This window comes from Symphalangus syndactylus, chromosome 22 (genome assembly GCF_028878055.3).
Source record: "Symphalangus syndactylus isolate Jambi chromosome 22, NHGRI_mSymSyn1-v2.1_pri, whole genome shotgun sequence".
Taxonomy (NCBI): Eukaryota; Metazoa; Chordata; class Mammalia; order Primates; family Hylobatidae; genus Symphalangus; species Symphalangus syndactylus.
In genome coordinates, this window is record NC_072444.2 from 14,667,582 (window position 1) to 14,688,870 (window position 21,289).

General features: G+C 51.6%; 1 protein-coding gene across 4 annotated transcripts in view; it reads right to left on the reverse strand.

Moving 5' to 3' along the window:
- Positions 1–21,289, reverse strand: part of EPHB2 (EPH receptor B2) — a 203,041-nt gene that overhangs the window by 19,248 nt on the left and 162,504 nt on the right. For 3 of the 4 annotated variants that reach the window (XM_055261724.2, XM_055261726.2, XM_055261725.2), the window contains exons 6-8: positions 13,329–13,453; positions 2,708–2,870; positions 196–304 (exon numbers count right to left, since the gene is read on the reverse strand). In XM_055261724.2, coding sequence (XP_055117699.1) covers positions 196–304; positions 2,708–2,870; positions 13,329–13,453 — 397 coding nt within the window. The remainder of the gene's footprint in view (positions 1–195; positions 305–2,707; positions 2,871–13,328; positions 13,454–21,289) is intronic. The other variant, XM_055261727.2, reaches the window with a different exon arrangement.

The following is a 21,289-nucleotide window of genomic DNA, read 5'->3' on the forward strand; positions in this document are numbered from 1 at the left end:
AAAGGGATGGATTGCACATGGTGGCCGCTTAGGTAGTGGGAGGCCACTTGAAGCCTTCCACTTCCTACCCACATCTCCCCCTGCAATTGTGAGAACGCCTCCTCGGTTCACCAGCACTGCAGAGGAATGACTGAATAGAGGGAAAGAAGCCATCTGGGACAGCCAGGCCTGGCCAAGCCTGGAGACCCCACCCACCTGTTACACACGATGGCGATGACAACCACAGCAATGAGGAAGACCAGGCCGGCGGCTGAGGAGCCGATGATGAGTGGCAACTTCTCCTGGATGCTTGTCTGGTACTCGGCTGGGGAGAAAGCATGGTAGGGCATTCTCAGCCTGGCTGTGGGAGTCTTAATACCCCTGTCCTCTACCCCCTGCCATGCTTCTGGGTCTCCTGGGATCCCTAGGCTCTGTTCCTGCCCCTGACAGAGCACCTGTCACATGCCCATGCAGAAAAGGGGCTGTCACTGACTCACAAGTAACCCTGGACAAGTCCATGAACTGCTCCAATCCTCAACTTCTCATCCATAAAATGGGCATAATTCCTACATCTCAATGTTGATGTGAAAATCAACAATAATAACAGCTGACACACACACAGGCAGTTAAAGGCACAGACTCTGGAGCCAGACTCTCAGGGTTTGACTCCCGATGGTGCCACTTACTATCTGTGTGAGAGTAAGGCAAAGCGACTGTGTGATAAGGCAAAGTGACTTACCTCTTTGTGCCTCAGTTGCCTTATCTGTAAAATGGGGAGAATAATAGTTCCCATCTCAGGATTGTTGGGCAAAGCACTTAGAACAACACCTGGCACCTAAGCAAGCATTCAATCAATATTAACTATTCTTATCCCTGAGTGTTTTATGCGTCACTCACTGTGCTAAGTACGTTACGTATCTCGGAACAGTCCTATGATTACCCCATTTTACAGATGAGGAAACTGGGCTTAGTGAGGTCATGATGTGCCTGAGATCACAAAGAAAGTAGCACCCCAGCCAGGCATTTGAACCCAGGTCTGCTTGATCCAAGGGTGGGAGTTGAATTGGGAGAATGCAGAAGATACACTTGGCATTAGCCTGGCTCTTGGAAACCACCACTCAATGCCGTTAACACTATCATTGATTTACATTTTATTATTTTTACTTCTTTTTTTTTTGGAGTGGGAGTTTCACTCTTGTCACTAGGCTGGAGTGAAATGGCATGATCTCGGCTCACTGCAACCTCTGCTTCCTGGGTTCAAGCGATTCCCCTGTCTCAGTCTCCCGAGTAGCTGTGACTACAGGTGCCTGCCATCATGCCCGGCTGATTTTGTAGTTTTAGTAGAGATGAGGTTTCACCATATTGGCCAGGCTGGTCTCGAACTCCTGACCTCAGGCGATCCACCCGCCTTGGCCTCCCATAGTGCTGGGATTACAGGTGTGAGCCACCGCGCCTAGCTATTTTTACTTCTCATCTGTCTCACTGACCAGAACAGGAAATTGCTGAGATCAGGGACGCGCTCTGGGACCTTAGCGCCCACACTTGGCCTGATAAGTGGCAAGGCCTCAGGCACATTTGTCGAATTAATAAAAGGATCTTGGGACAGTCTCCCAGTTCCCAGTCAATGACACTCACCCAACATGGAAAAAGGCTTAGAGAGGTGAGAAAAGCTGCCACGAGGAACAGAAAGATTACAGAGGAGGTGAGTGCTGGAAGAGATGGTAGAGCTATATGGAGGATTTTTGTGATAAGGCAAGAATTTAGGAGTCCAGGAGCCTCTGATACGTTCAACCAGGCAAAGGCCAAGGCACGCCTAGTGGTTAGAGCAGATACTAATAGAGGATGCTGGAATCTGGTCAGATAGAGCCACCCTGGAGTTTGGCTGGCTGGTGAAAGGGATTCTAGACACAGAGCAATGACAGACTATGACTTACCTACCATCTGGTGAGTGCTGATATGCTTGGGACCTAGTGCCAACCCGGTGCTAGGTCTCTTATTCTTACACTAGTTTGATAATGATGGTGATAATGAGATCATTGTTATCACCTCCATTTATAAATGAGAAAGCCGAGGGTTGGAGAGGTAAGGTGACTTGTTCAGGTATATACAGTTAGGGCTAAATCAGAAATGGAATCCTCATTTCTTTGGCTTCAGAGCCCACATTCTTTAAACTGTGCTGCTTCTAAAGATTATTAGAGCAGGAATGGTGCTTAGAGACCATGTAGTTCCAGAGTGGGAAACGTAGCATACAGGCTACAATCTCCCATTCCCTTGTCTGGAGCAGACAGTACTAATCTATCCCAGAACTTCTTCCTGCTGAACTCACATGCAGCTTCAGAATCCTTCTCAGTCCAATTGTAAGTCATTGGAGTTGGGTATGGATAAAATATGCTTACTCTTTCAGATTGAATGTGATGCTTTCATTTTATAGATGAGAAAAACCTGGACCAAGGAATGCGTGACTTGCTCAGAGTGGCTCTGGAAGTTAGGGCTGAGCTCCCCAGAGTCCTGGGAAAGGAAGTGGCCTGGCTGACACAACGGGAACAGAAACAGGGCTTTTATATATGGTTGTGCATAAAGGTTCAAAATTAGGAGGGAGGGAGGGCTGACATCTAGAAGGGAGTGCCTTTTCTAATCTGCACAAAGGTGCTTCGTGGGACTGGTGACCCTTGAGTTTGTTCTGTTTGTGGAGTCTGTGCCCTCCTCTTGCCCGCTGGACTCTGCTCACCTTCTGTCATGGTCTGGAAGTACATCTTGCCGCTGTAGCGCCCGTAGCCTGCCACGGTGCGTGCCCGCACCTGGAAGACATAGATGGCGCCGGCTTTGAGGCCCTGCACAGTGACCGTGTTGGTGGGGCTTTTTATGGCTGTGGCGTTGTACTCACTGAGCTCCTGCCGAGGAACAGAGAAGAAAATTAATGAGGTTGTGGCTCATAGTGGACCCAGAGCCCACTGCCTGCTCCTGCCACACTGGATTAGTGAATGAGGTCTGGCCATTGGATAAACATCTATGGTTCCCAATTCTTCATCCCCTCCCTGTAATAGAATTATGCCTTTTGCCATGTTACTTTTCAAGACTGCCCACAAAAGTAGGCAGAGTATATGTCTCTGTCTTATGGATGTTGAATTTGTCCACATGACTTGTGTTGGCCACTGGAACATTCTAGTGGACATGATGCAAGCAGAGGCTTTACAGATCCCTGCCAATTTGTCTTGGCCTCTTGTGCTTCTGCCATAAGAGGAGCTTGCACTGGGTAACCACTGGCTCCAGAATGAGAAACAGGAGGAGACCATGACCCAACACTTAGGATGAAACAGGGCCACCCCTATTGACCCACAGATATAAACCCATGGCCAAGAAAAATAGCCACTTGTTGAAAGGTGTTGGATTTTTGGGATTGTTTGTTTTGCAGTGTTATCTCAGGAAAAGCTGACTAATACACATGTATTGAGTGGTTCCTATGTGCAGACCCTGAGGACTATACTGTGAGTTCTTGGAGACCGAAGGGAGAAGGCCCACCTCATTCACTTCTGCATCCCCTTCCCTGCCCTATGCCTTGATGAGTTAAGTGTAAGAGCCCTTGTTCAGCCTCAGCACACTTGGGTGAGTCAAGAACGAAGGTCCAGAAGGGAAAATGATGCTCAGGGTCACTGTCAGTTCAGGGTTGCTTTGAGATTCAAAACCAGGCTGGATACGGTGCCTCACACCTGTAATCCCAGAACTCTGGGAGACCAGGGTAGGAGGATCACTTGAGCCCAGTAGTTTGAGACCAGTCTGGGCAACATACCAAGACCCTTTCTCTAAAAAAAAAAAACAAAAAAATTAGCTGGGTGTGGAGATACATGCTTGTGGTCCCAGCTACTTGGGAGGCTGAGGTTAAAGGATCACTTGAGCTTGGGGGGTCAAGGCCACAGTGAGCCATGATTGTGCCACTGCACTCTAGCCTGGGCAACAGAGCAAAACCCTATCTAAAAAAAAATACAACCAAAAAAATAAAAATTGAAACCAGAGTCTTGCATGGAGCTACCTCTAATGTCCATGCCTTTGGGTACCCCAAACCTAGTGTCTTCTCCTTTGAGAGATGAAGAACACCGATTCTGGCTTCCTGAGTGCTACCCAGGGTGATCCAAGGAGCCTAGGACAGGACAAAGATCCAGCTGCTGCAGTGGGAGTGGAGATGTGGTTGGGTCGGATACAGATGATGCTCGTTTAGACATCTGTCAGCCGCCCAGCAAAACTTCCCCAAATATCCTCTTTGCACTAGGCTGGGACTGGGGTTCTACAGGGGGCTAAGGCACAGGCCCTGGCCTTGGAGAACTCAGTCCAGAAAAGCAAGCAGTGTGAGAATCCCAACCCTTTGAAGATCATGAAGCTCCTGAGAAAGTTTTTTTCTGATGAAAATCTGTGAATGCTTATCCAGAAGAATGCACACCTAGTTGTACATGCCAGTCACATACACATCACAGAGTGCACGGATCCCTTGAAAACCTTCCCAAAACAATGAAGATTCAGTGCGTGCAACGTTATTACAGGCTTTATAGCATGGAGGTTAAGATCACAAGCTGGAGCCAGACTTCTTGGGTTCAAATCCTGGCTCTACTACATATTACCTCTGTGACCTTGGACAAGTTCCTTAACTTCTCTGTGTCTTCATCTGTAAAAGGAGGATAGTAACAGTAGCTACCTCAGAGTTTGTTCAGATAATAAAATGAATCAATAGGTATAACAGGCTCACACTGATAGGGTAAACACATGCCGAGGGGCATGTGACCTGGTCTGGGGCGGGGGCTGCATTAGTCCGTTCTCATGCTGCTATATGGACATACCCGAGACTGGGTAATTTATAAAGGAAAGAGTTTAATTGACCCACAGTTCCTCATGCCTGGGGAGGCCTCAGGAAACTTACAACCATGGCAGAAGAAGAATCAAACACATACTTCTTCACATGGTGGCAGGAGAGAGAAGTGCCGAGCAAAGGGGGAAAAGCCCCTTATAAAACCATCAGATCTCGTGAGAACTCACTCACTATCATGAGAACAGCATGGGGTAACCACCCCCATGATTCAATTACCTCCTACTAGGTCCCTCTCACAAGTGGGGAATATGGGAACTACAATTCAAGATGAGATTTGCGTGGGGACACAGCCAAACTATATCAGGGGCTACCAGGTGAAGTCAGGAAAGCTCTCTTGTGAGTGGGGGGCACTGGAATGGGATCTCAAATAAGAAACAGGAACCACCCAGGCAAAGATGTGCATGCCTGGCAGAAGGGGCAGCAGGTTGAGAGGAAAGGAGGCGAGAAAAAGCTTGGGAGGTAGGGGATATGAAGGGGGCTCACTTGAAGATGTGTCTCTACCACCCCCGTAACAGGGGGAGGCAGGGATAGCTCGGTGGGGCAGCAGCAGAGAGGAAGTCTCTTTTGCTGAGCCAGATCATCTGCCTCCTCCTCCAGGAAGCCTCCTTGACATCCCAGCCAGATGTACCTCTTCCTTCTGAGTCCCAGAGCACTTGCTGTGGGTGCCATAGGAGGGGGGTTCTGCTATGCCCCCTCAACTTCTGGCTGAGGCTCCTCTCACCCCCTTGACTATAAGCCCACGAGGGAGGGCTTGTGTTTGTTCCCTTGTACCAAGCCTGGGGTCCCTCACACAAAGTGCCCACAGTGTGAAGTACCCACAGGGTGAAGGCTGACTCTTTAGCCTGGCATTCCAGACTCTTCATGACCCGCCATTTTGCAGTCTCTCCTGTGACATCCCTAACGTTTCCTAGGTTCCTGCCATCCCTAACTCCCCCTTCCTTGGTAGAGCTGCCAGATTTAGCAAACACAAATATAGGATGCTGCTCAGTCAAATTTAAATTTCAGATGAACAACAAATACGTTGTGGTATAAGTACACCCCATGCAATATTTGGGACATATTTGTACTAAAACATTTATTTTTAAAAAATTCAAATGTAATCATGTGTCTTCTATTTTATCTAGCAACTCTACCTTCCATGGACACTCTTGAGTTTTTGCAAGCACTGTTGCCCCTGTCTGAAATACCCTTTCCTCATTTGTCTTGCAGTGTCCTACTCATCATTCAAGACTCAGCGCAACTGCCACCTCTGCTGGGGAAGACTTCCCAGATGTCCCAGCCAGGGGTTGCAGGTCCAAATTGTCTCCTCTCCCAACTATTGTCCTAATATACCTGTATATCTTCTTTAAGGATGTGGATTTCCTGAGGCCAGGGACCATGTCTTGCTCATCTCTGGATACCCCCAGCCTTGCCACACAGTAAGTGTTCACTAATTATTGACATAATCAATGAACATTAAACTGGTATTCAAAAAGCTACAAAACCTGGGATGCAGTACCAGACATGGACACTAAGTGCCACTGTACAACATGGGCTCTGTTCAGACTTGAAAACGGGTTAGATTCTGTAAACTGGGTGGGTGCCCACTTAGAGATGTTGGAAGTTTTAAGTCCCTGATTATGTGAGGGAGATGGGAGGTGGCTGCTGGTTCCATAGGTGCCTCATGAGAGTGAGGAACCAACCTGAGCAGCTCCCTTCATTAAAGCTGGGCAAGGGATTGGAAGCTGTTTCATTTTTCATTTTTGTCTCTCTCTCTCTGTCTGTCTGTCTGTCTATATTTTTGAGACAGGGTCTTGCTCTGTGACCCAGGCTGGAATGCAGTGGCGCGATTATGGCTCATTGCAGCCTCGACCTCCCAGACACAAGCGATCCTCCCACCTCAGCCTCCCTAGGAGCTAGGACTACAGGCACATACCATCACACCCAGCTAATTTTTGTATTTTTGGTAGAGACAGGGTTTCATCACGTTACCCAGGCTGGTCTGGAGCTCCTGGACTCAAATGATCCACACGTCTCAGCTTCCCAAAATGCTGGGATTACAGGCGTGAGTCACTGTACCCAGCTGGAAGCTGCTTCATATCCTTGTTTTTTCACTTAATTGCATTGTGACCTTGCGAAAGACCCTTCACTTCCCTGAGCCCCTGTTTTCTATTCCAAATAAATGGAACAATAAATGCCAAGCTCTCAGGGCTGTTGTGAAGATAAAATTTGATCAGGTAGTGCCTGGCACATTGGAGATGCCCTAGAGATGCCAATTCCCTTCAGTCTCTCCTCTCCCTGGGTTACCTTTATCTGAACAGTGATTAAGCACCAAGGGCGATGGGAAGAGATTCAGTATGAAATCCACTAGTCCTTAGTCTGAGCACTTACCTGGTAGCTTAGGGCCAGTGAGGCATTGGGTGCATGTCTTAAGCCTTCCAGGCCTCGGTTTTCTCATCTCTAAAGTGGGTTAATGCGAGTAGGTACCACAAAAGGTGGTTGTGGAGATTTGAAAGGAAAATACTTTGAAAGGTAAAGCTTTTTAGCAGTCTCTAGCACATAAAAATACTTAATAAATGTTGGCTCCCACCATCACTGTTAACATCAAAACCATTATAGAGGCCGGGTGCAGTGGCTCACACCTGTAATCCCAGCACTTTGTGAGGCTGAGGGCTGGATCACCTGAGGTCAGGAGTTCGAGACCAGCCTGACCAACATGGTGAAACCCCGTCTCTACTAAAAATACTAAAAATACAAAAAATTAGCCGAGTGTGGTGGCACATGCCTGTAATCCCGGCTACTTGGGAGACTGAGGCTGGAGAATCACTTGAACCTGGGAGACAGAGGTTGCAGTGAGCTGAGATTGCATCATGGCACTCCAGCCTGGGCAACAAGAGCAAAACTCTGTTGTCTAAAAAAAAAAAACCCAAAAAACAAACAAACAAAAAAACCATTATAGAGTAAGCCCTTTCCCATGTTCATTAAATGGATAGATGAATGCAAAAGTGAATAAATGAGTGGACAAACCTCTCCAGGTAGATCCTACTCCAGGTACTGGGCAACAACCTGAACATGGCCTGAACTTTCATAGTTCACCCCCCATCCTCCAACCTTCGCTCCTTCTGCCTGGAATGTCCTTCCTCTTCACTTTCTGTTAAATAAATTCTAAAATCGATGTGGGCTACCAGGGTCCATCGACCACAGGTGGCCTCAGGAATGGCTCTTCTCCTTGAGTTCTTGGGGGACCAGGGGGATCCTAAACCTGTGTGCTTTGGGGTAGCTGCCAAAGGAGGCCACCTCCCCTGGGGCATTGAAACTGACGGAAGCAGCCAGGCCTGGGTCTGCACAAGGCCACCGCCATTCATCAGTGGCCTCCAGAAGCCATCTAGCAATGCAGTTGTCAGTTCCGTACCCTGGGCAGGCTGGGAAATCCCAGTGGGGCTTGGGGAAGGCCAAACGAAGGGCCCGCTCCTAGAGAGCCCTTTCTGAAGAAGGAAAGGAGGGGAAAAGAGGTGGAGGTGGGGGCTGCACGGGCCTGCAGGGCTCAGAATCTGACTTCCCTTCTTAGGAAGATTGGATCATTCAGGAAAGAATCGAATAGCAGACACAAGGAGGATCCCCGTGTTAGGTAAGAGCCGGCTGTGGACTTGCTGGAATAAATCCTACCACCTGCAGCCTAGCTGTCCCTCCCTGGTGGTGGTGGCTGGCATATCACAGACTTGTCTGAGAGGTCAGGGACAGACATGACTCTTGGTTCTGCTCCTACCTCTCTGCCAGCACCTCCGCTAATATTTTCATCAACTCCGCTTTCTTCCCCTCCTTAAACCCTGGCATTCTCCGGAATCCTATCTTCTGGTTCTTCCTCTGCACTCTCTCCTGGCTGCTGTTCTCTATCCTCCCTGAACCCCAAACCCTTTGTAAGCTTTGTAAGCACCACACCTACAAATCACAAACCTGCATCTGCCCCAGGAAAAGGCACCTCCATCTCCTAGGAGTCACCCTTCACATTTCCCGGGTCCTCCGGGTTTTAAAATATAGACTTTGCTGGCCGGACGCGGTGGCTCACCCCTGTAATCCCAGCACTTTGGGTGGCTGAGGCGGGCGGATCACCTGAGGTCGGAAGTTTGAGACCAGCCTGATCGACATGGAGAAACCCCGTCTCTACTTTAAATACAAAATTAGCCGGGCATGGTGGTGCATGCCTGTAATCCCAGCTACTTGGAAGGCTGAGGCAGGAGAATCGCTTGAATCCAGGAGGTGGAGGTTGTGGTGAGCCAAGATCGCGCCACTGCTCTCCAGCCTGGGCAACAAGTGCGAAACTCTGTCTCAAAAAAAAAAAAAAAAAAAAAAAAATAGACTTTGCTGGCATTTGATATCGCCGCTGCCAACTCCCCCAGCCCATGCTACCTACCATCATTTCTCACTTAGCGTCCCCTGGGAGCCCTGTACAGGCGCTCCCTGGGTCTCCATGTCTCCCTGGAATCCATTCCCCACACAGCAAGCTACAGGGATCTTTAAAGGAATCTGAGTCAGATTGCATCATTCCAGAGCCATCCCAACATACTTTAAATCAAATCCAGACTCCCAAGGCTGGAAGGCCCTTGACAATTAGCCTAGCCTCCCTCCCAACCTCCTCCCCTGATGCTCTCGCTTCTGCTTCTGCCACACTCGCCTTGTCTGTTTCCTGAACGCAGCCCACACATTCCTGCCCTAGGGCCTTTGCACCTGCGATTCCTGATGCCTAGAACAACTGTGTTCCCACCTGCCTGTTTGTCTGGTGAACTCCTAGCATCTTTCAAGACTCAGCTCAAGTGTCACTGAATGAAGGCTTTCCCTCACTCATGCCATGACTGTGGGCCCCTATTGGTGCCCTCCCGGGACCTTTGCTGACCCTTCTGTGGCTAGTGTCACACCTTGTCTCATGGCTCTCAGTGTCTGACTCTTTTTCCCTGGACTGTGAAGTCCCTGAGGCCTCCGAGCCACCTGGTCACCCTCAGGATTCCTGGTACCCAGCTTAGTGCCTGACCCAAAGCTGGTGAGAGTGAAAGTTGAGTGAACCAGTGTCCATCTCCCCACTGGCAGATGCCAAGCTGTCCCTCTCTGTACCCCAGGCCCTGGGGGAGGGACTGAAAGAAGTAGGGCCACGTCTCATCACAGGTGTACCTCAGGCTGTCGTGCCTTCAGCCTTTCACCACCTGAGCCCCCTCACCATTTATGCCTAACGTTCTCCATGGCAGTGGCTGGTCCCGTCTACCTCTTAAAGGTCATCCCAGAAGCATCCCTGGGGAAAAAAATCTGGGAGGCAGGAGAGCCAAGTAAAGAGTGAGACCATAGGTCCAAATCCTTGTTGGATCCTCTTGAGCAAGTTATGGAACTTCTCCGTGCCTCAGTTTTTCCCCTTCCATTCAATGGGGTGAAGAGCCCTGTGGTGAGGATAAATGAGATGCTAGAGGTGACGTGCTTAGCACATAGCAAGTGCTCATGAAATGTGACCTTGGCTGCTGCAGATCCTGCAGGTCCTGCCACCCCCAGCAGCGGCCTGGGGATGCTCGGGCTGTGGCGGAAAGTAGGGCAGAGCTGCCTCCCGGTTCACACCTCCAGCAGCCTCCTCAGGCCTGCCCGCTGTGGTAGGAAATGGGTCGCAGGCAGGACCCGCGCTGGGATTCCTCATTTCCGTTGCCCGTCTTTGGGGACAAACGCTTTCAGTTTCATGTAATCACAAAGCTTCTTAATTAGTTTTTTTTTTTTTTTTTTCCTTTTTGGGTTCTGAGTTGCTAAGCTATTCCTGCTGCGGGGAGCAGACACTGGCTCCTGCAGAGCCTGGAGCGGCTGGTTTGGTGACCCAGGACTCCGGCTCCTTTGAGGCCCCCCAGGGCCCATTGAGAGGTGGGGCTGCTTCCTCACACCACCCACAGCTCAGGCCCTCATGTGGCCACTTCCTGAGTCATCCAACAAACAGCTCTTGAGTACCTACTGTGCGCCAGGCACCGGGGACACAGCAGAGATCGTGGCAAGATCTTCACCCTCAAGGAACTTACTATCTAGCTCAATGTAGAGGTAGTAAATACCTAATTACTCAATAACACTTAAAAAATGATAACTGTGATAAATGCTATGCAGAAGGGCAAGGCACAAGGAGAAGATGAAATGGGGCGCTGGATGGCATCTAGGCAGTGATGGAGGGCTTCTCTGAGGAGGTGATGTTAGGCTGAGATCTGGAAGGTTGAGTCAGAGCTGGCCAGGTGGAGAATGTAGGGATAGGAGCAGTTTAGACAGAAGGAATTCATCCATTTATCTACCCATCCATATCCAGCCACCCACTGGTTCCCTCTTTTTTTTTTTTTTTTTTTTTTGAGATAGCATCTCACTCTGTCACCCAGGCTGGAGTGCAGTGGTGTGATCTCGGCTCACTGAAACCTCCGTCTCCTGGGTTCAAGTGATTCTCCTGCCTCAGCTTCCTGAGTAGTTGGGATTACAGGTGTGCGCCACCACGCTGGGCTAATTTTTGTATTTTCAGTAGAGATGGGGTTTCACCATGTTGGTCAGGCTGGTCTTGAACTCCTGACCCCGTGATCCACACACCTCGGCCTCCCAAAGTGCTGGGGATTACAGGCGTGCGCCACCATGCCCAGATAATTTTTGTATTTTTAGTAGAGATGGGGTTTTGCTATGTTGGCCAGGCTGGTCTCGAACTCCTGACCTCAGGTGATCCGCCCGTCTCGGCCTCCCAAAGTGCTGGGATTACAGTCATGAGCCACCGTGCCCAGCCAGTTCCCTCTTTCATTCACAGGCTCCATCACTCATGTCTCTCATTCATTCACACAATTCATTCCTTCAGTGTCCATGGCCCCTACGGGAGACACAGGCACCCTCCGCCCACATGCAGTGCTCTAAGAGAGGGGCAGAGTCCATGTTCACTTGTGGTGGAGGTGACATTTGGGAGGGACCCTGAAGATTCCAACAGGCAGAGATGAGGGGAGGATGAGGGAAAAGGGTGGGCAGCAAGGTGGGTGGGTGGGGGGACGGCAGGCATGAAGTCCCAGGTGGTGTTTGGGGGCCAGGGCACAAGGGAAGGGATTCATTCACTTGTTCATTCAACCGATATTGATCAAGTGTCTCCTTGGTGCCAGGCCCGGGTGCCGGGGAGAAGGTGGTGAATGGAGACGTAGCCCCTGACCTCTTGGAATGCACTGCCTAGGGGACGGGATGAACACGCACGCAAGCAATGGTAAGACAGCCGGCAAAGGCTGGGTAAGTGTTTGAACGGCCCTGGAGACTGGCCTGGTTAGCCGATCCAGGAGTTAACAGAGTGCAAAGGCTGGGCTGGGCCCTAGAAAGTCGGGCTCCAGCAGGACTGGCTGCAATTGTCTGCACCCTTCCTCTCAGCCTTCAGGGAGAGCCCTTCTATCCATTTGCAGTTCCCCGTGGGCTTGCCCTCAATGAAAGGCCTCCCTGTCAGTCATTGACACCTGAGTCTGAATGGAAGCCCTGTGATGCCTTTCCCAGGGGCCCTTGCAGCCTCTGTGGCTGTTTGTTGCTTCCTGGAGCAGGTAAGATAAGTGAACATTCAAAGGAGAGGCTTCCTGGGGCCTCTGATGTCCAGCCATGTTGGTGGGCAATTGTGCTGTCTACCTCCTGGCCCCTGTTCTGTGCAGGCCCCACATCCACCTGGCCTCCCATCCTGTCACCATTGCCCACTGTGCAGCAGGCAGGGCAGAGGAGGAAGGCCAGGGACACACATGGCCTCTGCTGAGGGCCAGGTCCCATGCTGGGTGCTGTGCTGCCTTTTCTCCGTAACCCGCATAGCTCCCCGCAAGGGGTCTCACCCACACTCGACACAGGCGGAAACTGAGGTTTAGAGGGAGAAAGACACCTGCCCAAGGTCACATAGCTGGTGAAGGACAGAGCTGGGATTTGAACCTATGGCTTCTCACTCCTAGTCCAGTGCTCCTACCATCCCAGGGGCTTCCAACTTGGGTCCCCGAAGGGAGTAATTAAGGTCTGATTTAAAAGCTCAACGTGAAATCACCTTTCCCCATGCAAAGGGCATGCAGGTGAGTGAAAGTGGGTGTTTTAGCAGGAATCAGAGCAGGGCGGGCGGAAGCTCTCTTGAGCAGTTTCAAATCTCTGTCGAAGAAGAGGTGAGTGACTAATTATCACTTCATAAGTGCAGCTTTTTGGAAACCCAGTTTTTCACAACATCAAGCCACTGAGGTCAAGATGAAAGGGTCGTGGTGGGGAAAGGGATGTGACTGTTGCATTTCACTGAGATTGCTGGGCAGATCCTCCAGACCAGAAAAGTGAGATCCAGAGAGGTCAAGGCACCTGCCTGAGGTCTCACAGTGGGGAGGAGTGGGGCCGGATTGGGAGCCAGGCAGCCTGACTCCAAGGCCAGTGCTCTTTCTGCTGCACCAATGTGTTTCGTCTTGTGGTGGGGCAGAACTCCCAGGCTGAGGCCTGGGAGAGGGGCCCTCAGGGAGGTGGGTGATGGGGACAGCACCCAGCCCATAGGTACCTTCTCATAGTACTGCAGCTCATAGTCCAGGATCACGCCATTGGGCTGGTCCGGCTGGGACCACGACAGGGTAATGCTGTCCACGGTGCGGCTCACCTGATGCATGATGGACACTGCCGACGGAGCTGGAAGAGAGGCCAGAGGTCAGGGGTCAGGGAGGCATGAGAAGGTGCAGCTTCTGGCCCACCCTCAGAGGTGCTCGGACAGGTGGGGAACTGTGGGATCAGAGAGGGAAGGGCATCTGGCTGAGCCCACACAGCCAGTTTCCAGGACCCGACAGGGGGCAGAGGGGCTCATACAGGGCTATGGGTGCTGCTGCCGAGCTCTCATGGGGCACCTTCAGGTCAGACACTAACGACTTCATCAGCCCTGGGGAAGCTCAGGCCACATCAAGTTGAGAGACAGTAGAGATAGAAATGGTTAATTGTATGTCATGTGAATTTCATCTCAATAAAATCAATCAGTCATTTCCCCCTCTCATTCCTCCCACCAGTGCTGTGAGTGCTCTCACAGAGGTGAGATAAGTAGTCAGGGGGGCTGTGTGCAGTGCTAGAAGGATGCTTAGAAATACCTTAGTACACGGCTGGGTGTGGTGGCTCATGACTGTAATCCCAGCACTTTGGGAGGCTGAGGCAGGCAGATCACCTGAGGTCAGGAGTTCAAGACCAGCCTTGCCAACAGGGTGAAACCCCGTCTCTACTAAAAATACAAAATTAGCCAGGCATGGTGGCGCATGCTTGTAATCCCAGCTACTTAGGAGGCCGAGGCAGGAGAATCGCTTGAGCGTGGAAGGCAGAGGTTTCTGTGAGCCGAGATCACGCCATTGCACTCCAGCCTGGGCAACAAGAGCGAAACTCTGTCTCAAAGAGCGGGGAGAAGAAATACCTTAGTACAATTCCCTCATTTGATTTTATGATTGTTATTTTTTTGAGACTCTGTTGCCCAGGCTGGAGTGCAGTGGCATGAACACAGGTCACGGTAGCCTCAACTTCCTGGGCTCAAGTGACCCTCCTACCTCAGCCTCCCAGGTAGCTGGGACCACAGGTGTGTGCCACTATGCCTGGCTAATTTTTGTTTTTTTGTGTTTTTTTGAGACGGAGTCTCGCTCTATCACTCTGGCTAGAGTGCAGTGGCATGATCTTGGCTCACTGCAACCTCTGCCTCCTGGGTTCAAGCGATTCTCCTACCTCAGTCTCCTGAGTTGCTGGGATTATAGGTGTGCACCACAACACCTGGTTAATTTTTATATTTTTAGTAGAGACAGAGTTTCACCATGTTGGCCAGGCTGGTCTCAAACTCCTGCCCTCAGGTGAACTACCTGCCTCGGTCTCCCAGAGTGCTGGGGTTACAGGTATGAGACACTGTGCCTGGCATAATTTTTGTATTTTTTGTAGAGACGGGGTTTCACCATGTTGCCCAGGTTTGTCTCGAACTCCTGGGCTCAAGTGATCCCCTTCTGCATCAGCCTCTCAAAGTGCTGGGATTACAGGCGTGAGCCACCATGCCTGGCCCAATTCCCTTATTTTGCAGTCTTGGAAACTGAGGTCAAGAGAGGGGGTGTGAGCTGCCTGAGGTGCCGAGGTACGTCCATGGCAAACAGCCCGTTCTTGAGTCCTTATTTCATAATGCTTCCGGCCTGCTGTCTTTTGCCTCCTTCTCACATGGAGCAAACCTCCAGGAAGCATCAACTCTGTGTAGACATGGCCCTGGGCCCTTTACACACGCTTCCTGAGTTGACTGTTGATGAGAGGGTGTATCACCCCTGCTGACAGGTGAAGACATTGAAGTTCCGAGGTGCACGCAGCTTCCTGAGATCACACAGTCAGTGGGGAGCTGGGATTTAGACCCAGGTCTGCATCTTGCCAGAGCAGTTGTTTGTTCCAGAGTGGGACTGGCCGGAGAGGGACTCTCAATGTGGTCCCCACACCCGTGGTGTGACTCTGGCAAGCCTTGCTTCTCTGGGCCAGAGATTTTCGTGGTCCCAGGAGGGGCTGAGGACTCACCAGGGTGAAGGGAGCACCTCCCGCATTCTTTCCTCGTTCCTGGGTGGGTCTGTGACAAGCAGATGTCCTGTCTCAGCTAATACAAGGACACCGGAAAGTGGAGGATGACACTTCTCCCAGCCCCAAGTCCTGCTCTGCGGGGGCTCTGACCACATTCATCAACATTACAGCATGGTGTGAACGGAGCAGCTCCTGCTGAATTCCCAGGGAGAGGTGTGAACAGAGCAGCCCCTGCTGAAATCCCTGAAGGTGGTGTGAACGGAGCAGCCTCTGCTGAACTCCCAGGGAGAAGAGTGAATGGAGCAGCCCCTGCTCTTGTTCAAGGCTGAATCACTTTGACCAAGTCCTAAAATGGAAGCTTGGACCCCAGAGCTCCATGCTGCCTCTGAGTCTTACAGCTTCCCCAGTGCCTAGCATGGTGCCCATCCTGGGACAGGCACTCATTTCGTTGAAAAACAATATGCTTCCTCCCATCACCCCCTCCCACCAACAGGTCTGGGGTGGGGCCTGAGAATGTGCATTTCTAGCAAACTCCAAGGTGATGTTGAAACTGCTGGTCTGTGGACCACACCTGGAGGACTAGTGGATTCAGGACCAGGGAAAGAAAGTGACTTGTCCAAGGCTACACAGCTGGTAGTGGTAGAGCTGTACTAGAGCCAGAAGCAGCTGAGTCCTGGTCTAGTATATGATCCACCTGCCACGCGGCTGCTTGCAGCCTGGCTTCTGCCGAGCCTGACCCCCTCACCTGCCTGGGCTACACTCTTTATATAGGGCCCTGGAGCTCAGAGGGTCTTGGAGCAGCCATACAAAGAGTTCCATGAGAGGGGAAAAGACAAGGCTGCCGAGGAAGTTGGGGGCCAAACTTCCAGTCCTGAGGTACTGGGGAGCCACAGAAGGACTAGTAGGGGTGGCAACCTGCTCCTCAACTAAAACAAGCTTGTCATTCAGCTTGCCATTCTGACAGCCCCCGTATGCCCCATGGTGCCCAGAAAAAGGGAAAGGCCGTGCAGCTAACAGCAAACCACATGCTTCACATCTGTTAACTCACTTCATGCTCCTATCAACCCTACAAGGCTGGTATTACTGTTATACCCATTTTACAGATGAGGACATGGAGGCACGGAAGTGTGAAGTAACTTGCCCAAGGCCACACAGCAAGCAGTGGAGCTGGGATGTGAACCAGGCTCACCCAGGTCCAACACATCCTTTCCCCTCCACTGGCTGTGGCTGATGCTGGCTGACCAGGGAGGTCTGGAAACCAGCAGACCTCCGAGGGCCCCTGAGGACACCCTGGTCCAGCTCCCTTCCTGCTGCTGCAGAGCTAACCCCGCCTGGATCCCGCTGACTCACCTACCACCCACCCGGCCCGCCCCAGCTCTGGGAGCTCAGCTGCTGGAGAAGGCAGGTCCCACGCTGCCTTGGGGGTCTGGGCCTGGCAGGCGTAGCTGGCAGGCTTGGGTTACAGGCAGCTCACCCGGGCTCTGATCCCATAAGTCCTGTAACCCCAGGCGTGGCAAGGAGGCGGCATTTGCCAGGAAGATGATCAAGGCGGGCCAGTGGGGGCCAGCAGGGCTGGCCTTTCTCCTGGAATCCAGGGGGATTAATGGCGGAGAAAAGGGAACAGCTGGATGCTCTCCCACCCCTCCTGCTGCCCACCGCCCACCCTGGGGTGTCAGATTTCCCTGTAAGTTGGTCATCAGGGAATTCTGGTATTTTCAATTACCAGCCGGGCACGCCGACAGGGGGATGGGGTCAGCGGTGCCCTGTGACCCCTGCAAGGAGATGGAGCCCCAGGGAGCAAGCACAAAAGAGGCTTGTGGCCGAAAGGGGCAGGGGGAGGCCGGCCAGGCGGGGCCTGCTTGTCTGGAGCAGGTGGTCAGGGGCCCTGCTGCCCTCAGTGAACCCCAGAGGGGAGTTCAGCCCCTTCCTTGGCTGAGACTTGGGGAAGGAGCCTTCCCTCTGTGTGCCTCCGTTTCCTTCTCAGGGCATGAAGGGGTTGTATGGGGTGGTCTCTCAGGGTCTTCTGGGACTAGGACCCCAGGACAGGACAGGAAGCCAGCAGCCTGTGCCCCTGGTTGCTGCAAGAGGTGGGTGGGCTTGGGGGTCGGCTCAGCTTCCCCTCACAGCCTGGAGCTACGACCCTTTCACTGGTCCGAAGATCCCTGAGCTCCAGGGGAGTGGGGGAGAGGTCGCTGGGCACAAGACAGTCGGAGACCCCATTCCAAGCCCCAGACTTGCAGATCCCAATGTCTCCCTGATGTCTTCACTCCCTGTTGACGACCCTCAGCGGCTTCCCCCTGCACCCAGAATAAGACACAGACACACTACTGTGGCCCACAGGGCCCAGCTGCCTGGTGTCTGCCACCTCCCTCTGCCTGCCCCCTCTCTCCCAAGCTGTCCACACTGGCAGCCTTTCTGTTCTGCCTCAGGGCCTTGGCCCCATGGTGTTTCTGCTTGGAAACCTCTTCCCCCACATCTTCCATGGCCAAATCCTCCTCTTCATTGACGTCTCAGCTCAAATGTCACCTCCTCCGAGATGTCCTCCTGGACTACCTCTTCCCTCCAGTAGCCCCTTCTCATACTCATTTTATTTTTGTCATAGCACCAGCACTATCTGAGGTCAGGGACCTTGTCTCTCATTCAATCCTTTATCCCCAGAGCCTGAAACAGTGTGTGGCTTGGAGTAGGTGCATGACCAATATTTACTGGAGGAAGAAAGGAAGACAGGAAGGAGGAAGGAAGGGAGAAAGTGAGGAAGGAAGGAGGAAGGAAGGGAGGGAGAAAGGGAAAAGCGGGGACCAGGCAGATTCTCCCCTTTTCTGGCCCCCTCAGGAACCCGAGTCTACCGACCTTGTGGGCTGGCCAGTAAAACAGAGGCCTCAGGCAGTACTTCCCAAGCAGCCAGCGGAAGGCAGGTTCCCTCTCCCCCGGGCCCTGTACCAACCCACAGTTGGGAACTGCTGCAGTGACGTGGGGCCTCTTGCCACCAGCCAGCCAACAGTTCCACGACAATTGCTTGTCATTGCGCTAGTCCTCCCCAGGGTCTGTAGCAGGGACAGTTTCCTTGGGACGGGACTCTTAGAATTCCCAGCTAATCATGGGACAGCTGCTTTTTGAGTGTTTGTCCCTTAAACCCGTAGCAACGCAGTTAACCCCCGATGATCTGGCTGCAATTCTGGATGACCTGACGATAATTCTCACAACCGAATTTCTGCAAATAAAACTTCCAGAAAGTGGGCCTTTGATTCTTTCTGATGGGCTTCTTAGAGAGTGGTATGGGACAGAAAAAAGGAAAAGCGGACAACTGGTGCTAGGGTGGCACTGAGTATTCTGTGGCTAAGAAAGTTTGAGGAACACAGAGTTGTAGCCCATCTGCTTGTGGAGACTCACACTGCACATGTGTTTAATTCAAGGCTCTGAGAAGTCCCGCAGGGGAGACACCCAGTTAACTCAGTTTAACCCGGTGGTCCCAGGCTCATTTGGCCTCAGAAACCTTTTCTCACATAATAGTTATTAGCGTTTTTTGGAACTAGCATTCTGTGGAACATATGAAAAAAATAAAACAAAAAACTGAGTCCAGGAGACATTATTATTATGTTTTCCTTGAACTTGAGAAGAGCCCCTCTCTAGGGGGGCAGTTGGCTGTTCATGTGCTCATTCGCTCTCCCCTTGATCCAGCATATGTTTAGCAGAGCCTGCCCAGTGCCAGGCCCCTTCCTCACAATCAGATGGGGTAGGGGTTAATCCCTCCCTTTTTACCAATGAGGAAAGGAAGAGACCGACAGGATGTCCCCACACCCCAGGCAGCAAGGACCCAGGTCTGTCTGACTGTAAGGCCCAGTTTGGTTTCTTCTATCCCTGGTTACCTGGCCCTACCCATAAGTAGCCTATGAGTGGGCTGAGGCGAGGCCCTGGGCTTTGTGCTGGGCAACATCCAATCACTCATCTCCTAGTGGGCTGTGGAATTGTCTTGACTTCACCTTTCGCCTCCTGGTGGGACAGTCCTACCCCAGCGCCTGGACTAGCAAGATGCTAAGAGCCTGGGCCTCAAAGCAGGTGGTCTGGACAGCCTACCTCCACCTCCTGTGCCTCAGTTTCTCCTCTGTGAATGGGCAAGGAAGGTTAAATGAAGACCTGTTTGTAAAGTGATTAGCACAGGACTTGGCCCAGATTAAGGGGTCAGAGGATGATGTGAGGCAAATGCAGCTGGCTAGGCTGCTCAGATTCTCAAATAGCACCATGAGTAGCGAGTGCTCTGGAATAGTGGTGGCGGTGAAGGTGAGAAAAGGTGGCGTTCAGGGTTCAGCTGCCAGCTGTTCTACTCCTAGGCCAATGTGTGACTGCAGGCAAGTTACCTCTCTCTGAGCCTAGGTGCCTTACCTGTAAAATGGGATGTGGCAGATGCTACTCATTGCCTATCAACTATCCATTCCCTCTTTTTCTCAATTTAACAAAATCCTGGTTCTTAGCTAGGTACATTGTGTCCAAATAGAAGACAACATTTTCTGAACCTCTCTGGCAGCTAGAAGTGGCTATGAGATATGGCCATGAGATATAAACTGAAGCATGTGTGGGACTTCTAGGAAGTTTCCTTAAAAGGGAGGGCCCTACCCTTCTCACCCTCCTTCCACTGCAAACTGAGACATGGATGTGATAGCCAGAGACCTTGCAGCCATTTTGGTCCATGAGGACGTGAAGCTGTGTGCTGAGGAGTGTGGCTCTCTGACGGCTCCATGGAGTTGCTGTACTCCTATCTTCTGACATGCTTCACACATGAGAAAAAGAAACCTCCCTTTAGTCTAAGCCACGCTGTTAGACTGGTTGTATTAATCACCCCCCTGTATCTACACCCTTTGCCCTGTAACTCGTGTAGTTCTCTCTCTCTGACTCTTGCTTGGCCACGTGTCTTGTGGCGGCCAATGGGATATAAGCCAACATGATATAAGCAGAGGCTTGCAAAAGGCCTTGCGAGTGTGTGCCTGCTGCCTTGGTTCCCTGTGATTGCCATGAGAAAACATGCACAGGCGGACTTGCTGGAGGCTGAGACATGTCGGAGCAGAGTTGTTGCTCCTGTTGTCCCCTCCAGGGCCACTCCAGACCAGTGGACAGCAGTCAACCCCCAAACGTGACAAAACCCAAAGAGCCGCCAAGTGACCCGGAGCAGATGAACTACAAACCTAAGAATGCACCTAGCCAAGACCAGCGTTGCCGTCCAGTCAACCCCGAGACTCCCCAGCTAGCTAAGTGCTTCTTATTCCATGCCGTAGGCTTTGTGGTTAATGGTTGATTGTTAACCAGCACTACTGTGGCAGTGGCTATCTGTTATTTTTCTTCCTGGAATATGCAGCCAAAACCAATCTTAAATGATACTCTAGGTCAGCAATGCCTTCTCTGCAGAATGCTTGGGAGGATCAAAGGGGAAGATGCACGCAGAGGGCTCGGCCCAGGGAGGAAAGTGCCCTCTCCCTCTATCTCCCTCTTGAACCTCGTGGTCTCAGGCATGAGCGCACAGGGGGCTCTCTTGGCCCATTTCTCTCTGATCCTCTTGGTCCCCCAGGGAGAGAAGTAGGTGAGTACACGTTCATGCCAGTTCCAGAGGCTGAGCCATTGTGTGCCCGCCCCACAGCAGGGCAGGAGGATCAGAGAACACAAGTGGCAGAAAAGGCTTTGGAGAGTTGAAAGTCTTTCCATGAGAAAGCCATGTGGAGTGGTGTCACAGAGACCCGGTCAGGGTGTTGGGGACATGCTGTGGGATCTTGGGTAGCCACTAAGGAACCTCTGTGGGCCTCAGTTTTCTTCTAAAAGGAGGTGTTTGCCCCAGGTGAACTCCAAGGCCTCTGCCAACACTGCTGAGTTTTAATCTGATGTAGGTTTAACTTCTGTGATAGGCAGAATAATGACCCCCCAAAGATGTTCATGTCTTAATCCCCGGAATCTGTGAATATGTTACCTTACATG